The sequence below is a fragment of the Pelodiscus sinensis genome, chromosome 20 (genome assembly GCF_049634645.1).
Source record: "Pelodiscus sinensis isolate JC-2024 chromosome 20, ASM4963464v1, whole genome shotgun sequence".
NCBI lineage: Eukaryota > Metazoa > Chordata > Testudines > Trionychidae > Pelodiscus > Pelodiscus sinensis.
Window position 1 is genome coordinate 30,105,281 of NC_134730.1, and position 20,017 is coordinate 30,125,297.

General features: G+C 48.5%; 1 protein-coding gene across 3 annotated transcripts in view; it reads left to right on the top strand.

Annotated features, from left to right (window-relative positions):
* Positions 1-15,091, top strand: part of GPS1 (G protein pathway suppressor 1) — a 20,576-nt gene extending 5,485 nt beyond the window's left edge. For all 3 annotated transcript variants that reach the window (XM_075904225.1, XM_075904224.1, XM_075904226.1), the window contains 12 exons: positions 6,229-6,410; positions 8,289-8,453; positions 8,672-8,807; positions 8,955-9,032; positions 9,542-9,602; positions 10,062-10,147; positions 10,563-10,657; positions 11,063-11,168; positions 12,033-12,113; positions 12,239-12,376; positions 12,701-12,835; positions 13,906-15,091. In XM_075904225.1, coding sequence (XP_075760340.1) covers positions 6,229-6,410; positions 8,289-8,453; positions 8,672-8,807; positions 8,955-9,032; positions 9,542-9,602; positions 10,062-10,147; positions 10,563-10,657; positions 11,063-11,168; positions 12,033-12,113; positions 12,239-12,376; positions 12,701-12,835; positions 13,906-13,980 — 1,338 coding nt within the window. In that variant the 3' untranslated portion in view covers positions 13,981-15,091. The remainder of the gene's footprint in view (positions 1-6,228; positions 6,411-8,288; positions 8,454-8,671; positions 8,808-8,954; positions 9,033-9,541; positions 9,603-10,061; positions 10,148-10,562; positions 10,658-11,062; positions 11,169-12,032; positions 12,114-12,238; positions 12,377-12,700; positions 12,836-13,905) is intronic.
* Positions 15,092-20,017: the final 4,926 nt, after the last annotated feature.

The following is a 20,017-nucleotide window of genomic DNA, read 5'->3' on the forward strand; positions in this document are numbered from 1 at the left end:
ACGGGATGTGCAAATTAGGCTGTGTCTGTGCTGCAGATTGAATGATACAACTTTTGTTGTTCACAGGTGCTTAAACCTCCCTCTCCTCAAGGTAAAAGTTGGGGGGTGAGTGGCAGTGTAAGCTGTCTTGTCCACAGTGTGAACCTCGCTCATGGGGTGGAAATATTTTGTTGGCAAAAGTGCTGAGAGCACGCGTTTAGAGATAGAGCCGTGTTGCTAAATGCTGTGTGGTACAGGCAGCTTTAGAGCTAGGCTGGGGAACCTTTTTAGGGTGGGGGTCCCAACCCATAGAAAAAGGGGCACACACAAGTGAGAAACCAAAAAAACCCCCAACTATCACGGACATGGCCCTGACTGAGAGGCAGTAAGACTCCTCACATTCCCTTCCCACACCAGAGCCTAGAAGAGCCCAGGCTAGTAGATTTTGTGTGCTCCAGCCCCACGGAAGGATGTTAAGGGGACTGGAGCACCAGCACAGGTTCCCCAATGCTAGTGGGGAGCCCCAAACTTCAGAGGCTGCATCTGGCCCCCTTGCCTTAGGTTCCTCATCCCTGCCTTAGAGTAACAGTGAGCTCTTCTATCCTCTAGTCTATGCTAATCTCACATCTCCTGGAGGAGGGTAGGTGCACTGTTTGCTAGCCTTGATGTAACTTCTATTCTGAGATGGTTTAGTGCAGGGCTTGGCAAACCTTTTGGCCTGAGGACCACATCGTGTGCAGAAATTATATGGTATCAGAGAGATGCCAGAGGAGGTCAAACTATAGCTGGCGGGCCACATGTGGCCCATCAGATCCTTTATTCCAGTTCCATGCTCCTGCATAGGAGTGACTTCAGGACAGCCTTGCTGGGAGGAGCCAACTCATGGGCAGCTGGTGTGGTAGGCGGGGGAAGGCACTGCCTTCCTAAAGCACCAGTCTGGCCTTGCCCACGCTCGCCCCCAGAACACCTGCTGTAGGTGTTTGGGAGGTGGAATGGTGCTGCCAGCAGCACCTGCCTTCCCCTGTGGGACTGGAGCTTGGCACGAGTTAAAGGAGTGTCTCGTCTTCCTGCCTCTCAGTTTGTGGGGCACATCTGAGGGTTTTTTCCTTTTTCTCACTTGGGGACCAGGATAGTGAGGGTTCTGGGAGGGGTTTTTTTGGCTTCTCACATGTGTGGCCCCGACTGAATTTTTTGTTGTTGTTGTTGTTGTAGCTCAGTGGCCTCCAATTCAAAAAAAGTTCCCCAGCCCTGCTTTAAGGATATAATTATGATGGGGTTTTTATTCTTGGATCTCAAGCCTCCCAGCTGAGACCTCCTGGAATTGTCCAAACTGATGAGTTTGGGAGGATTGCATTCGCCACGTCAGAATGATCACATCCCATTTTTTCCTCACAGACATATCTGCCCTTCCTCCTCCCCCCTCCCCCATTCAAAGCACAAAGTAGATAGCGCTCACATAATGAACAACTATTTGGTATTCTGTTTCTTCTTCCAACCTTTATTGTCTGCACACTGTTCAAACCCTGCTCTGAAGACGGAATTATTAATTTCCTCGTTAATTTCATATTCTCACTATAGTACCTAAATCCTTCAGAAACATTTTTTTGATACTTCTTTGAGATGATGAGGGAGCATTATCTTCACTTTATAGATAGGACTTAACACAGAAATGAAGGTCAAATATGTTCACTAACTTTGAGTGTCTAACAGTGTTCCCTTTTAATATATTTTTTTTAATTGTGTGGGTTGAATTTTCTTATGTGCAGCACTAATACTGAGTTCCTGTTTGGACATGCATCACTAGTACAAGCAAAAAATTTATATATATCTCTATAGATTTTTAAACAGCTCATATGTATGGAAGAAAAAATATTAAACCAAGCGATAATTAACAAGGAACAATGTTAAGATGTTTGTTTAATATGAAATCAAATAAAAAGAAAATTAACACTACCCTTGGAGTTCATGTATTTTATTATCCTTACTAGCTTGAGTTGAAAATGAGGCGTATTGAAAACAGCTATTTAAATAAGACATAGCCATTAAGTAAAAGCATACAAAATATGCACCAGAGCTCCAATTTAATAATCTTCTCCCATAGACAACAAAATCTTCAGAATCTCCAGTAAAGCAGCTCCTAAAAAATGAAGCATCTGCCAAAGCATTAGCATGTTACAGACATTTGCAGTTCACAAAATATCCCTCTTGCATGCGTGTTATCCCCACACAGCTCAGCTTTAAGATGTTAACCAAATCTCAGTCAACTAGAAATAGTCATGCTCTCACAAATATTAATACAATATTTACTGACACTGAGACTTATTTGACAGTTTCTCTGGGATGTCAACTTTTAATTTGATTAAACACACTGAACAAACAATAATGTTCGAACTAGGGTGGCTATTGTAGGCATTTGAACTTGCAAATGAAGCCCGGGATTTAAATATCCCAGGTTTTATTTGCATGTTCCTGGGTGCTGCCATTTTTAAATGCCCCGTAGTTCGAACTACCTGCCCATGGCTACACGCGGCATGGACTAGGTAGTTCGAATTAAAGCTCCTAATTCGAACTACCGTTACTCCTCGTTTAAATATGGCGGCACCTGGGAACATGCAAATAAAGCCCAGGATATTTAAATCCTGGGCTTCATTTGCAAGTTCGAATGCCTACATTAGCCACCCTAGTTCGAACTAGGGTGGCAATGTAGACATACCCTTAGACTAACCAAAAATGTGTGTGTGTGTGTGTGTGTGTGTGTGTGTATAGATAGATAGTTTCATGAGCTTTCGTGGGCACAACAGGCCCATTGGTTTTTGTTATGGCTACCCCTCTGAGACTCTAAATTGGATTGATACTGCACACAGAACAGTACAATTAAGTAACAGAGACACACAGACAACTGACAACACTAAAATACAAAGGGAAGTAAAACATCAGGTGGTTAGTTATGGGCATTTTAAATGAATGTTTAGGATCCATTCAGCTATGCAACTGAAAAATAAAATATAAAAACAAATAAAAGTTCTCCTGGTTTGAAACTTTCACATTGTATGTGTCACTAACTCAGAGTAGAAGCCCATTAACACATGGCTTCAGAGTTTGTAGACAGATCCCTGCTTCAAAAAGCTTCTGCAAATAATGTCTTCATGCTACAAAACACTTAGCATCACACCTAGGCTGCGTCTACACTGGCATGATTTTGCGCAAATACTTTTAACAGAAGAGTTTTTCCGTTAAAAGTATTTGCGCAAGAGAGTGTCTATACTGGCATGTGCCTTTGCGCAAAAGATTTGCTTTTGCGCAAAAGCAGCCGTGCCAGTGTAGACACTCTCTTGCGCAAGAAAGCTCTGATGGCCATTTTAGCCATCAGGCTTTCTTGCGCAAGAAATTGATGTTAACTGTCTACACTGGCCTCTTGCGCAAGAGGACTTATCCCTGAGTGGGAGTGGCAGAGTATTTGCGCAAGAAGCACTGATTTTGTACATTACAACGTCAGTGTTCTTGCGCAAATACTCGCAGCCATTGTAGACAGGCAGCAAGATTTTGCGCAAAAGCAGGCACTTTTGTGCAAAATCTTTCCAATGTAGACACAGCCCTAGTGCTTGCTACAATGTACTCCCATTGCCTCGTAAGTGCCAAAACTACACTAGATAGCAAAGATCTGGCCTTAATGGTTTCCAATACTGCTCTCCAAACAGATTCTAGAACTTAATGGAAATAAACAGGATTCATGGTAAAGTTCTTCCAGTTTTAACAATTTACCATGCATTGATTAATTGTTTCTACAACACTCAAAGATTTTTGTTAAAAAGAATCCTTTTCTTTCTTACCTTAAGCCATTAATACCAATGTAATCTGTTGGAAATGTAATCATGCAAATATCATGTGTTAACTCTATACACGCCTTTTGTTCCAGTATTCATTCACACTAAAGCCTGAATGACTGTTTGCAGGGTCAGTATCTGAGGCTTCATCTTCACTGTGAGATCTTCTGGCAGAAAATATGCTAATGAGGGACTCATTAGCATAAGTCACTATCTCATTAGCATATTTTCTGCCATTTCTTTTTGCTCAAGGGGTTTTTGCACCAAAAGAAGCAGTGTGGACTTTTTGTGCAAGAACACCGTTTTGCGCGAGATCCTTATACCTGTCCCAGAGAGGTACACAAAAAACCCCTTTAGCAAAAAGAAATGGCAGTAAATATGCTAATGAGATTGCAACTTATGCTAATGAGTCCCTCGCAGTGAAGACGAAGCCTCAGAGTACATAGCATGAATGTAGCTTAAAGCAACACCAATCAAAATAAAATCAGATCTATTTTTTTAACCTTGGATTGCTGTACTTCATCCATAAAATTATCACAACAGAAAGAACAAAGTAACAGCCTAAATGCTTTACAGTAGAGAAACACCGATACAGGTGCAGTCAGATCCTGCATTGAGATCTGCTAATGCAGAATCCTTCAGCCCTCTTTACCTCTCTGCTCTGGATCTGTCTTCATTCATACTAAATTTTAGTCCAGGATTTCTAACATCTCTGGGCACTTGTTAACAAACTCAGCGTGGCCAAAAGCAAGCTCCTCGTCTTTCCCTGCTGATGCTAGGTGACAAATATTTTTGTCTAGAACTGCAGAGGAGTCACTGTTTTGTGTTTGCTCTAGGAGTCTAACTGTGGGGAAATAAAGGCATGGAGGGCATGTGCCTACACAGGGGAGAGGGTGCTGGGGAAACTTGGTTGCCTGGTTAATGCATCAGATGAAGATTGGCTGCCAACAGTACGGTAGCAGGGAGACTAAGGCAGGCTCCCCTCTCCCCAGGCTCTGCATTACTCCTGGAAGTGGCCAGCACTTTGATACAGCCCATGGAGAGGTGGTGCAGAGCATCTTCCCCATGCCACCCTGGCCTGCAGGCATCGGCCCCGCAGCTCCCATTGGCCAGGAACAGGGAACCGCAGCCAGCCGGAGCTGAGAGGACAGTGCCTCTGTGGATGGGGAGCAGCGCGTGGAGCCGCCTGTCCCCCCCCACCCCCCCGCCCGCGAGCCACTGCTGAACATATTGGTCACTTCTGGGAGTGGTGCAGGGCTAGGGTGGGGTGAGCCTTCCTAAGCCCCACTGCCTGGGAGCCATCTGGGATAAGCAGGGCCTAGCTGGAGCCCATATCCAAACCCCTGCCTCAGTTCTGAACCTGCTCCTGCACCCCAACGCCCATCCTGGGCTCAACCCAGATCCCCTCCCACACTCTGAACCCATTGGCCCAATACCAGAGCCTGCACTGCTGCTCCTTGTCCCAGCCTGGGGAACGTGAGTGAGGGTGAGGAAGAATGGGGTGAGCGGCAGGGTTGGGCCTTGGAGAAGGGGAGGGGTCTTGGGGAGGTGGGGCAAAGGTATTTGGATTTGAGGTAGATCCTAGATTGCGTTTAAATTAAAAAAGTGACGATGTGCTGGAAAAGGTTGGAGACCCCTGGGCCTGAGCATACTCAGTGCAGAGAGAGTCTCTGGGGATAAAAGCTGTGAAGCTCTGGCAAGTCTTCGGAGTATGTGCAAACTGCAACGCCCTTCCCCCAGCTCAAACCTTAACAACATTTCTGCAGATTTTTCACAGATGCGCAAATCCATCTTCCTGCCATAGATACATTCCCTCCTCCAAAGCAAGGGGGTGCAGGAGATTCTCCATCGAAGAGCTCTCCAAATTTTCCCTTACACGATGTATTTTCCCCTACCTTTGTTCTCAGCAATGGCTGAAACATAAAATAATAATAATAAAGCATGAGACAGACATGTGGCTTGGGAGTTTACACGCTGATTGGTTGCAATTGACAAAGTTATTAGTAACTGAAACAGGGTCTTGTACATGATGTCTGCACTGCAGTTAAAGACCCATGGCTGGCCCAGGTCAGTTGGCTTGCACTTGCAGGGCTGTTTAATTGTGGTGATGTTCAGGCTTGGAATAGAGCCCAGGTTTTGGGACCTTTCCCACTTGTGGGACTAGAAGCAGAACTCTGTGTAAGCTTGTAAGCTTGTTTGTCACAACAGAAGTTGGTCCAATAAAAGCTGTGTACTAACTTGCCTTGTCTCAACTCTGAGGGAGGCAGAAATGGAGAAGGAGCAATTGTCCTGGCCTACCGAGTGGTTTAATGTTTTCTAGTGGGATCAGGCTGCAGCACAGATTCTGCAGGACAGATTGAGGCTTGTGGGCCATTCAGGAATTTGTGATAGTGATGCTTTCACTGGGGCTGGGGTTTGTTTGCAGGATTTGGAGCAGTATGCATCTAGTTACAGCGGACTGATGCGGATTGAACGTCTGCAGTTCATCGCTGACCACTGTCCGCAGCTGCGGGTGGAGGCCCTCAAGATGGCACTGTCATTTGTCCAAAGAACTTTCAATGTTGATGTATATGAAGAAATCCACCGAAAACTGTCTGAGGCCACCAGGTACCAAGGGTGATGGGGACTTGGAGTGCTGCTTTGACCATCTGGGGGGAAATGCAGTACAGGGAAACCTCTGTGAAAGGGGAGATTGTGTGCAACAACAAAGCCTCCTCCTGGTGATTAACGGGGACTCTGACATCAGACTCCAGTGAACTGACCTTCCCTGCCCCTGGGCTCAGTGCTTTCTTGGAGATGAAATGCCCAAGGTTTGTCCTCTCGCTACTCTTTCACATTAGTAAAGATTAAACATGGATATTGAGGACAAGCTAGATCTTGTAGCTGTTCTCAGACAACTTATGTACACAGGTCTGTGCCTCGGGGAGATATGGAAATTCAGCTTCTACTGGGTGTTCTGCACCCTCTGGTCAAAACTCCTCATTAAATGTTCACTTCTCAGAGTTATTCTTTCATAGATTGCAACCTTGCTTATGAGGCTTTGGTTGTTAGCAATTAGTCTTGATCCTTTCCCTTATTAATCCACAGTCCCCATCTTCATCTTTACCCTGCTGTGATCTGCATTGGATGGGACCCTTTTACTGTGTGTAGAATCTTACTGCCTTGCATGGCAATGTATTTCTTGTAGGGATATGAACAACTAGTCAACTATCCGAGAAGCAAATGTTTATCCAGTAGTCAACAGACTAGTCGCTTCCCTTCCCTTCCCTTGGTGCCTCTGGCAGAAAGAGGCAGCACGGGGTGGGGAAGAGAAGGGGGTGCTTCAAAGCTGCAGCACCTCATGGAGCCTGGGCCAGACCCCAGGCTCCATGTGGCACTGCCATTTCGAAACCTCGTGTGCAGCCAAGGGACAGCTGAGAGCCCGGACTGCACATGGCATTTCAAAGCGGTGGAGCCCGGGGTCAGATGATTTCCCTGCTGACTCTGGGCTCCACATGGCACTGCCACTTTGAAACAACACGTGAAGTCTGATGCCAGGCTTCCCGTGGCGTTTCAAAGCGGCAGCACCACATGGAGCCTGGGTCAATTGGGGACTCAGAGTCCCTAGCTGACCCTGTGCACCCGACAGCACTTTTGCCTTTGGAAGTGTAGCTGCTACATTTCAAAGGTGGAAGTGTCCTTATCAGCTAATCGAATAGTCAGTGTAAATTGCATCAACTATTCGATTAGTGAAATAATCGAAATTTTACATCCCTAATTTCTTGCAGGTGTGGGAGGAAATGTCAGTGGACCAGAATGGGGTTTAAACTGGTTTAATTGACCTAAATCCTGGGAGAGGAGAATTCAATTCAAGCAGGAATCCCAGATCTAAGTTAGTGGAATTAGGCCATTCTCTCTCTCTCTAGCTACTTTGCCATTAGTGGCTGAGCTATGGGCACTTCATTTAAAGACTGGGGCTATTGTGGCCTTTCATTAGCTAGTCCTGAATCCATTTGCCTGTTGCTGTCCAACTGGTAGAGATCAGCAAGGGCGAGAGCAAAGTGTAGGGCAATGTGCATGCTGTGCCTCTGGTGTGCAGGTGCTTGCGGTAGGTTGGGTGATTCTCAGTGCTGGTGACGTGGGCTAGTGGCTCTCAGCACTGTTACTGACTTGCTAGGGTTGGGTTTATAGACCAGGCTCACTCTCTTTTTTTCAGTTAGCCAGAACATGTTTATTCAAACGTGACTGTGAAAGTTTCGCTTTTGGGAGGAGGGAGCCAGTTAAAAACCTGTGACAAAAAAGGCAGCTTTTAAAATCTTGTTAGAATGGCTTTTTGCTACTGATGGGGGCTTTCCTTTTCCTTTTGTCTCCTTATCGTTGAAATGATTCCATTTGTCATGCATGGGGCTGAGTGCCCTGAGAGCTGTGCTGCATGCTGAGCAAGTCCCAGCCTAGGAGAGACTATAATTTAGCAGCCCAGTTCCTACTCTTTGGCTTGACTTTCAGAGAGCTGCAGAACACCCCTGATGCTGTCCCTGATGGTGGGATTGAGCCCCCTCCTCTGGATACAGCGTGGGTGGAGGCCACTCGGAAGAAAGCCCTCCTCAAACTGGAAAAGCTGGATACGGATCTGAAAAACTACAAAGGCAATTCGATCAAGGAGAGCATCAGGTGAGGAGGGGAAGGCTCATCTGGGGTGGGAAAGACCGTCCTGCTCCCCTGGCAGAATGCAGCTCTGGGCCCGGATTGCATAGATGGGGCTGGGTCCAGTGCCTGTTGGCGTGGCATGAGCAAGCTTAGTGCCGCTCCTTCCCACAGTCAGTGGGCCCCTGCCCTTTTCTGAGATTTTTCTGCCCAAGGATGCAACTCACTGCTCTTCTCCTCTCCAGGAGGGGTCACGATGACCTGGGCGATCACTACCTTGACTGTGGGGACCTCAGCAATGCCCTCAAGTGTTACTCACGAGCCCGTGATTACTGTACCAGTGCTAAGCATGTTATTAACATGTGCCTCAATGTCATCAAGGTAGGGAGCCATGCAGTGAGGGAACCGTACACAATCTACAGGGAGTCCTTCATACTGTCTGTCGCTGAAATGACGTTGGTCAGCCACCAGGTAGCGCTATTTCCTTGTGGTCTGATTTCTGCCATTGCATTTGTTGCCTTCTTGCAGGTGAGCGTTTACCTGCAGAATTGGTCCCATGTTCTGAGCTACGTCAGCAAGGCGGAGTCCACCCCAGAAATTGCAGAGGTGAGAGGTTTCTTTCCTTACCTCTGCAGATGTTCCTCTGTCTGCCTTCTGCCTGTCCTGTCACAGTTGGCCAGGCCTCTCCTCTCCCTCCCCTCATGTTCTGTTGGACTTGCTTCATGCATGTTTCCTTCCCTCCTTGCCCAAATTCACATAAGCCAACATTCTCCACCAATCAAACTCTCTGGCCCAGTCTGCTAGGTGAACACTCACCTCTCTGGGTTCCACCGCCCCTTTTAGCTCCTGGAACATTCCCTGTCCTCTGCCCTTTGTTTGCCATTAGCCATGAGAGGGCCCTGTGTGAATGGTGTCCTTGTGGCCATCCCTACGGGTGGGGTGAAACGATCTCCCTCTTGAGAAGGCCGGCTACCTTCCCAAATGACTCCCTAGTGTGAGGTGGGGTCTCTGTGGCTCAGCTCCTAGAGCAGACCGGTTTCCCCCAGTAGGGCTAAAGCAAAGAGCTAGGAAGGGATCTGTGCTAGTCACTCACTCCTGCTTCTTTCTTCCTCTAGCAAAGAGGAGAGCGGGACAGCCAGACGCAAGCAATTCTCACCAAACTGAAGTGTGCAGCAGGTGAGTGAGCGGCTCTGCTTCCTGGATGCTACCAGGCATCCTTCTTGCCTGTTTGCCAATCCGGGTGCTTCACTGACGTTGCACGTGCCTCTGCCCAGCCAAGGAGCACTTGGCATGCTCTCACGGGTCTCTGTGCGGCAGTTCTCGTGGCAGGAAGCAGAAGATGTAGAGCAGTTGACTGGATACAAATTTTGAACATAGACCCATCCTGAAGTTCCCATCCTGGCTGGTGTTGGCACTCCCTAAGCCTCTCAAAGCAGGGAGCCCTAGTGCAGTTAATTTCAGTCACTGAATGTCCTGTGCTCAACTGACACAGCTTCTGCTTCCCTGAAATTGTTGGGGTACTCGCAGCTCCTCGGGACCCTGGTGCGCCCACGCTGCTCTTCCATAGTTCTTACTTGTGTCCTAACTAGTCCTGTTGTGGGGGTGGACAAAGCACTAACTCAGTCTGATTCCTAGGCTTAGCTGAACTAGCAGCACGGAAATACAAGCAGGCAGCCAAGTGCTTCTTGTTGGCCTCGTTTGACCACTGTGACTTCCCTGAGGTAAGAGGGCCAGGAGGGGCTGTGTGTAGGGCTCAGGAGAAGCTCTGTACAGTGTTGTCTGTGTTAGCTATTGATGGGCCCTCATCACAGTAGTATCTGAGCACGCAAGCTGTAATGCGTTTCTCCTCACAACACTCCTGTGAAATAGGTGAACTCGAATAGCCCTGTTTTACGGACGGGGAGCTGAGTTGCCGAGGAATCTGCCCAAGGTCACACGGGAAGTCTGGGGTGGATCAAGGAACTCCGTTTAGGGAAGTTCAGATAACCGAGTTGAGTGGGAGTCTGCGGGGCATTATTCCAGCTTGGTATTTGTCAAGGGCCAGCCTGTGTTCTTGCTGTGGGAGGGGAGGGCCGGGGGGCTTAGCTGTGCCTCATTCAGTGAGAGTTCAGTTCTGGTCTCGATCTATCTCTCTAGCTGTTATCGCCTAGCAACGTGGCTGTGTATGGTGGCCTATGTGCACTGGCCACTTTTGACCGTCAGGAACTGCAGCGCAACGTCATCTCTAGCAGGTGGGTGACCCTCGGGGATGAGTTTGTGGGGTGCTCGGTGGATTAAAATCTGTTATGCTGAGCCCTGCTTCTCAGCACACTTCCCTCAAGGGAAGCCGAGCAAAGGCTAGCATAGGGCAGACAGGTGCTGGCCACTTCTGACAGTATGGATGCCATCTTGGGCCTGACCTGACCTGCCCCACTCCATGTGCTTTCTCAGAACTTATGGAAGGGGACCAGTACAGGTTCTGGTAGGAGCACTCGGCTTTCTCTGACCCTGGCACCTTTGCTCTCCTCAGGCTACCCCTCCCCCACGTTCTAGCATGTTAACACATGGAGCATCACAGGGCAGTGGGGTGACTGTGTGAGGTGAGGCAGGGTGTGTCAGTGACAGGTCCCAGGGTCTGATCACTGCTCTGTCTACAGCTCCTTCAAACTCTTCTTGGAGCTGGAGCCTCAGGTGCGTGACATCATTTTCAAGTTTTATGAATCCAAATATGCTTCCTGCCTGAAGATGCTGGATGAGATGAAAGTGAGTCGGGGTTGGGGGAGCAGGGGACTGTGGGACATCTGGGTTTGGGGAGGGGAGATAACGCAGGGCTTGAGGGGTCTTACAAAAGCAATGACTGTACAAATTGGCTGAAGTTGTGAGTGTTTCATGTTGAACTCTTCTGCTCTGCCTCTTGGTTCTAAGTGGGAGTGAATTATGATTTAATTTTTTAAAACTGGTTTTTATTTACATGTTGCTAGTTCTTTACTTCCCATTCCATAGACTTAAATTGCTATAGTGGATGTTTTGTCCATGTTCCTTTAATTAGTTCCTGGGCTGTTTTTCAGACTTTGCATGGCCTTTATTTCTGCTTCACACTTAAAATGCTCATCTATGCTGAAAACTCAAGTCCATGACCTCAAGAACAACTGCAATGTGCAAACGTTTCTCCATAGCTAAGGGTGAGATTGACAACACCAACCAAGGGACCATGGATCACTAATTTTATTGATATTAGTAAGAAATGCTGGATAGACTCTAGCCCGGCCAAAGCATTTAAGCTTTCTTGCCTTATGAAAGCTGCAGTATTTTAGAAGGTGATTCTGGCTCCACAAATTGCATGGGCTACTTGCTCATTTATTTCATGTGTGAATTTGTGGTGGGGTCTTTTTTAAAAAGGAAAAAAAGATGTAAAATCTGCAACTCTTCTAAGGAACAAGGTCTGAATGGTCACTGTAGCAAGTTAAGAATAAAACTTGGGAAGAAAGTAAAGAATTAGCAACATGTAAAATCATTTTACATTTAAAAAACTTGTTTTTAGTTAAAATTTTAAAAATAATGGTTTTAAATAATTTTATCCAGCCTGCTGCCTCTTCTGGCTTTTTATGTTTTGCTCTCTCTGCGCAGGATAACCTGCTGCTGGATATGTACCTGGCACCTCATGTGCGGACGCTCTACACGCAGATCCGAAATCGTGCCCTTATCCAGGTAATTGTTCTCCACAAATCTGCTGTGGAACATGGGAGGGTCAGAGATAGTGGCGCTCTCATCGGAGCGTTTCAGAGGATTGTGTTTGTGTGTGAACCTGGAAACTGACTGTTTCTTGTTTCTAGTATTTCAGCCCCTACGTGTCGGCAGACATGCGCAAGATGGCCACAGCATTTAACACCACAGTGGCAGCGCTGGAGGATGAGCTGACCCAGCTAATCCTGGAAGGATTGATCAATGCCAGAATAGACTCTCATAGCAAAGTGAGTGTCCCCATAGCCCAGCTGTTTCTGATGGCAAGAGCCAGTCTACAGGCTGCGGACTGAAGAGAACAGCTGGCTAGGAATGCAGCACAAATGGCTCTGATCAGCTTTGTGGTAGCAAAGTCTTGGTTAATACAGCAGGAGTGTTGCTTTTTAACGCAGAGTGCCTGAAGAGCATAGTTTCACTCTCTCCCTTTGCTCCTGGATTGCTGTTTGAAGCTTCACTTGCCTGCAGTGAGGGTGTGTTTGGCTAGCTGATACGTGCATGGTTTGAGTCTGGCCTGCTTCCCCGCTTCCTGTGCCCATTCTCCCTGTTGGTTACAGATTCTTTACGCTCGGGATGTAGATCAGCGCAGCACCACCTTTGAAAAGTCCCTATTAATGGGCAAAGAGTTCCAGCGACGTGCCAAAGCCATGATCCTGCGGGCAGCAGTGCTGCGCAACCAGATACATGTTAAGGTGAGCCAAGAGCCCCACTGTCATGGAAGCGAAGATAAAAGGTAACCATTTCAATGACGGGGGGTGGCAGGTTAAAAGCTGGTGACACGGGAATCCAGGGGAGGAGGTTGGCTGTTCCCACAAGAGTCAGGATTCTGAGAACACTGGAGAATGCCGCTTGCAGCTAGCAGGATGGCTCCTGGTTACTATATGCTCCAGTCAGCAGGGGAGTAGCTGGTTAAATTCCAACAAAGGGATGAGTTAGACTTTCATAAGGACAGCTGAAATCCAAATGTTGCTTGGCACACTCCTGTCCAAGAGATGATTGCACAGGACTGCACCCTGGAGGAGCAGGCTACTTGCGGTGTGGTCACTGCATTCTATCGATCCTCTCAGCAGTTTGATTCTGTGGTGTCCATGTGCCAAATGGCCATCACATTCTAAATGGGTACTTGATTCAAGTTAGGGGCCCAATCACACACCTTGAATACCTGAAGTTGATAGTTTGCAAGCTGTAAACTGTTGTGTAAGTATTTGTGAATAACAAATTCTTTTGCAGAAATAGTGAGTGATTTATTAATAGAAAAATGGTCAAATCTCATGATGTAGTGCAACTAAGGCCACGCCTTCACTTCCGGGAAGATAGATGCTGTGGTGGTGGATCCTCCAGAGTTCAATTTAGCGGGTCTAGTAAAGACCTGCTAAATCAAATGCCGAGGGCACCCCCATTAATGCCAGTATTCCTTGATTTGTGTGGAGTAAAGGAAGTCAATAGGAGTGTTTGCTGTGGAGATGGCACCGAAGGAGAAATTAAGGTATGTTGACTCCACCTATGCAATTAACATAGCTGGAGTGGCCTATCTTAATTCGACTTTCAGGTAATATAGACAAGGCCTAAATAAATAAGCTTTGTGCTCCTGGTGTGTAGGGCCCACACTCTCTGCCCAGTTCCATATGGGGAAGAGGGAAGGCTAAGCTGAGAATGCTGCTGTCCTGCTGCATAGTTTACTTGTGCTGAGCAGGTTTTTAGGAGCGTTCTGTTTGTTCCAGCCCATCACTAACCAGGGCTGTATTTTGGTTTCTAATTGCAGTCTCCTCCACGAGAAGGCAGCCAAGGTGAGCTCACTCCAGCTAACAGCCAATCCCGAATGAGCACCAACATGTGAACATCTTCATGTACAATCAAAGACCTCGCCTTTCCCTGCCCCAAATGTCTGTCCTACCATCTAACCACAGACTGAGCGTCACAAACTGCCCCTGCCATTCTCACGCTCTCTCTCTGGTGAGGGCTAGGCGAGGGCAGGGCTGGTGGTGAGGCTGATGTTCAGCTTCTGATCATTTAATTCCTTTTAGATCGGAAGCGGTCGGTAAGTGCAGGATCCCTGGGATTCTGTCTCATTTCAGTGCTAGTTGCGTGTTCTCTGCCCTCTCCTCTGTCCCCAGCACCCCAGAAGGAATGGCTAGCACATTTCAGAGAGATGCTGATCTTGGGTCCCTTCGGCTGCCCTTAGAGCTGGGCAGGATCAGAACGGCGGCTGTAAGTTCAATCGATGGGGAGTAGCTAAGGGCGATTCACTGACCTGGGAGTGCTGCCTTGTCTGAAAGGAGGCCTCCGAGTGCACTGCTGTCAATGTCAGCCAGAGGGCGCTCTCTCTGGAAGCGCGTTCTAGGGTTTCTCACCCACTCTGCGGAAGATGCACTCAAAGGTCTTTCTTTCAGGCTGTTGCACTTACCCTGGATCCAGTCTCTGTCAGTCTGGCATGTCTCTTTTCCAAAGGCTTGTTTCCTCATCTGTTCCCATGGGCAATCACTTGGCTTCGGGTTCTGGTGTTGGTTTATCACCACAGTAAGGCTCCATCTTGTGCAAATACCATTGTTTGTCCACTTGATTTCACCAGTGAACAGTGGCTTCTTAACCTGTGCTCCGAAGGCTCCTGGTGGCATGAGTCCATGCCACAGACTCCTCCTGCCACCATATCAGGTCTGGGCCAGAAACCAAAAGGAACCTGTTCAGCAGGCGCATGTGTCCCGACTTTCCTTTATAAATGGGTTTCAGGTCACAGCCCAACCCTGTAGAGTGTTGTATTAATGAGTGTAGTGAAGTGGTGAATGTTCTGGAAATACGTCAACTTTGCATCATCCAGTCCCAGAGGAAAAAGTGAAGTATTTTCATCCAGCTCAGTCTGGTCCAGCAGAACTACAGACGTTATTGTTAATGCTATTTTTGTTTGCAAATAAGTTGTTATCTCTAGTGCATTAAAGATAATAATTTAACAACTCTGCAGTGCCTGGAGTTCTGTGTTAGTTGCTTTTAGCTTTGTCTTGATTCTTTTGTGTTATGCTAAACAAAACTGGCTGCTGTGTTAGCATTTTGACATGGATGGAAGTGTTTGGAAAGAATATCCTACATTTGCCATGAGGAGGGCAGGGGAGCCTCACCCTCTTGCTTTTCTTGCAGCCACGTGGGAGATCTCGGAGAGAATGCATTCATGTAGCTGCTGAACTGCAGAGGTTGGTTCCTGAAGCATTCTGTGGCTCACATGGTGACAGATGGAGCAGCCCTCACTGTGAAGCCTTCAGATAGGGCTTGTCCATATTCTGGAATTGCATTAACTTCGCATTTATCCAGGCCCATCTCTGAAAGGGCTGAACTCACCTTGCCAAGATTTGGTTCCCAGAAGCTTAGTGGTTTTTCTCTGATTCTCAGAAGTTTTGATTCAAAAGGGAAGCAGGAAGCAAATGTGACTTTTAGTCTATATTAAGGCTGTGCAAAGGCCTACCCAGTCCTCAGTGTAAATCAGAGCAGCCTCAATGGCCAGAGGTTGCCAAAAATAGTTAGAACCCAGTGTGCTCTGGCCCCATCCTTCTCTTCTCACTACCCTGGCCAGGGGGTGAGTGAGCTGCTGACTGCTGGCCATCCCTACATAACAGAAAGCCACTTCTACCTGCTTTATGTTGCTGTAGCAATGGAAACCGCTTTATGTCCTTAGAGAGAATGGGGCCTTCCTATCTGAGGCCCGGCACTCTCGGCCATCTGGTCATCTGCAGAGACGGAGAATACTTTGTTGTTGGGGCAGGTCTACACTATGGGGACTGATTGATCTAAGCTGTGCAATTTGAGCTATGTTAGCAGCGTAACTCAAGTCGACATAGCTTAGATCTACTCGCTGCGGCCACCACCTCCTGTCAACTCCCCGTGCCTCATTCTGGTAGAGTACTGGAGTTGATGGGAGCGGTTGATTTAGCTGGTCTTGATTAGACACCTGGTGTATCGATCATCACAGCATCAAGCCCTGGGCCTTAAACCTGCTTCCAAAAGTGACATCTGCAGTTCCATTTGGAAAGGTCTAGCTCCTACTCAGTAGATAGCAGGCACAGGGGCCTCCATAGGGGAGAACTGCCTGTTGCCTGACCAGAGGACGAAGTGTTTCCACTTTGCCAGGTAGGAGGACCTAGTGGAAGGTTTACGGCTTCCCAGGAGAAATGCCTGGACCTGCTCCGAACACTGCCTGTCCATGGCCATCAGCGATGGAGCTTCCAAACCATGAGGTACAGGGAGCGGCGGTTTGGGTGCTGGAGCCTGCCGAACTCCTGAGATATTAGGTCTAGACACAGGGAGGGCTACAGGAACCAATGCCGATGAGGCCACGCCGGGGCTATCAGGATTATGGAGGCCTAAAATTCCCTTACCCTGAGGATCACCCTGTGGATCAGCGGGAATGGGGGTAAGGCGTTCCAGAAACCCCCGAGGCCAAGCAATCATGAGAGCATCCCCTGGAGACTGTGGGTGAATAGGGAGCAAAAACGAGGGCGCTTCCTGTTGCTGCGGGTTGCAAATAGGTCCCGGTGGGGAAATCCCCTCCCGTGGAACATGGACAGGGCTATGTTCACCCTGAGGGACCACTCGTGGCCCTTGAAGGACTTGCTGAGGCAAACTGCCAACCCGTTCTGGGCCCTAGGGAGGTAGGCGGCCACTGGGTGACTGTCATGTGCCATGCAGAACTCTGAGGAGGAGAGCATCACTGCACGGGACAGGAGTGAGCACCACTCTGTCTGTTTATATAAAACATTGCTGACGTGTTGTCAGTCAAAATTGAAACTCACCTGTTTCGAAGCCGCGGTAGGAACACACTACAGACGAGGCGAATAGCTCTCAACTCCCTGACATTGATCTGGAGGGAGAGGTCTGTGGGGCCCTAGATACCTTATGTCTGAAGCTTCCCAAGATGGGCTCCCCAGCCTGTATCGGAAGTGTCTGTCATCAGCTGAATGGATGAGAAACGGCTCCCTTTACAGACTGCTTCCTCGCACAGCCACTAGTTGAGGGATTTCAGCACATCCATGGGCACCGTCACCACCAAGTCCATATGCTGGAACGCTGGGATGTGGGGCTGCACCAGCCATAGCTGAAACGGCCGCAGTCTGAGCCTGGCATGCCATTCCACGTAAGTGCAGACCACCATGAGTCCCAGCAGCCCCATGCAACAGTGGGCTGTCGTGGTGAGGAACGACTGGAACCACAGGATAGCCTCTCTTAGTGTCACAAAACACCCCATGCGCATCCAAAAAAGCTCCGACAAATTCTATCCACTGAGGAGGGTGGATTTGGCCTCATTTAGGATAAGGCCCAGTCTGAGGAACGTCTCCCTGACCAGGGATATATGGCTGATCACGTGGGATGGGGAGGAGCCAAGATACAAGCCAATAGTCCAGGTATGGGTAAACCTGGACCTGCCGCTAAAAGCATTTCCGGAAAATCATGCCAATCTAGACGCAGCCTGAAGGTATTCAGATCCCTCAGGTCTAGAGAGGGTGGAAGCCACTCTTGGCTTTTGAGACCAGGAAGTAGTGGGAGTAGAAACCCTTTCCCCTGCATTCCCAGGGGGCCTCCTCTACCGCCCCCAGGTCGAGGAGTTTCTGAACTTCCACCCTGAGAAGAGGCTCATAGGAGGGGTCCCTGAAGAGGGATGAGGAAGGGAGATGGGGGAGGGAGGCGGAAGCGGAAAGGGATGAAATATCCCCTTCTTTCCGTGTCTAGGACCCAGCAGGGCCACACGAGATGGCACCTCCACGTTCAGGATGTCCACCATAGGATCAGAGTCCTCAGTGGCCTGCTCAAGTTGGACCCCGAGGCTCTGGGCCAGTCTCCGGAGGAACTCTTGATGGGCCCAGGAGTCCATGGCTGGTATTAATGAAGAGGCCAACCCTAGGGCTCCGAGCCGTAAAAAAGCGGCAGCCATGTTTATGCAAATGAAGCGGGGGGGATTTAAATCCCCGCTTCATTTGCAATGTGTCTAATTTGCATCCCTTTTATGGAAAAGGGATGCAGTCTAGACACAGCCTCAAAGTACAACTGTAATTGGGGGGGGTGTTATCGAATGGGCAGGTGTCTGATAGCGATCCCCAGGTATCTGTTGTTTGCTGTGTGTACACACAAGTTTTGTCAGTGACCTGGGAGAACACACACTCATCACTAATAAAATTTTCAGATGATACAAAGATTGGGAAACTGGTAAATAATTAATAGGGCCTGTTGTTGCTTTAGAACAATCTGGCCTGAGGGCACAAGGGCTGCAGGGCACCGGAAGGCAGCAGGTCCACACTCCCTGCCAATGATAAGTGGCCAAGTCAGACTGCAGTTTGCCCTTGGGGCAGGACCTAGATGCCAACTGGCAGTGGGTCACTGAGGCAAGGTGGGTCTAGGAGCAGGGGTGCTGTGACAGGGGAGATTCCCAGAATGCGGGGCACTGCTATAGGGCAGTACTGGAAGAAAAGACAGGGTGGGCCTGAGCCAGTGCAGAAGACAGACAATTGTGGGTGAGACACTGGCTGCAGAAGGTGCTCCAAGGCGGAAGAGCTAATTCCCAAGGAGACCAGCAGGAGATGCCCCAGCAGCGAGGCCTAGGCCTGTTACAACAGCAAAGAATGCAGGCTGTCCTCACACAATAGGTGGTGCTGTCCTGGGCCGTAGGAGCTCAATTCACCATGAGCCCCAGGCCTTTTTAATCAACTGAAATGAGCTACTTGTCAGATGCTGTGGCCCAAAAGGCTACGGCACTGGGGAAGGGGGAGGTGTGGGGGCCCTGGTTAGATTATCAGGACTTGTGGTGTGATGCAGACACACTCAGAGTGACACGACGTTTGTGCTTGGTCAGTGTAACCGATACACGGGTCAGGTTGGGTTTAGTCCTGGAGGCTGTGCGGACATGTACTGGCTGTTGGCCTGAGATGAGGCTTCCAAGCTGATTCCTTTAGCATGTCCTACAGCTTGGCTATTGTTGACTATAAGGTTGCTAATTACCCGTTAGGCTAGGCAGAGGAGATGGCCTCCGTTCTGAGTGATCGCAAAGGGCAGTTCTGAGCCAGACAGGGGATTGGCTTCAAAGTCTCAGAACCCATCACACCCCCTCGCTCCCTATCTTAGGAATGGTCTGGGTTTACTGGGTCTTGCCTCAGGAGCTCTGGTGGGCCCCTGGGCCCTACATGTCTATGAATTCCTGGTCCTGCCAGGTAGCACAGACCTTGGACTAGTCACGTACCCACCAACTATATCACTCCCCACATCTAGCATCTGGCTATTACTTCCTTTTGCCCACCCTTTGGCTGTGTCTAGACTGCACCCCTTTTCCGGAAAAGGGATGCAGATGAGACAAGTCGGAATTGCAAATCAAGCGGGGGATTTAAATATCCCCCGCTTCATTTGTATAAACATGGCTGCTGCTTTTTTCCGGCTCGGGGCTTTGCCGGAAAAAAGCGCCAGTCTAGACTGGATCTTTTGGAAAATAAAGCCTTTTCCGAAAGGTCCCTTATTCCTGATTTTAAGAGGAATAAGGGACCTTTCGGAAAAGGCTTTATTTTCCGAAAGATCCCCGTCTAGACCAGCGCTTTTTTCCGGCAAAGCCTGGAGCCAGAAAAAAGCGGCAGCCATGTTTATACAAATGAAGCGGGGATATTTAAATCCCCCGCTTCATTTGCAATTCCGACTTGTCTCATCTGCATCCCTTTTCCAGAAAAGGGGTGCAGTCTAGACACAGCCTTTGTGTGTCAGAGGCTCACTTTTTTGACTGGGTAAGTACACAGCCAAGCACCCTCGCACCGCCTGTTCCAGCAGGGCCTTGAGCCCTTATTGTAACTAGTTAATACTGAAAATGCCATTTCCGTCAGCTGCAATGAGGTACAGACCAGCCTGTGCTCCAGAAGAAA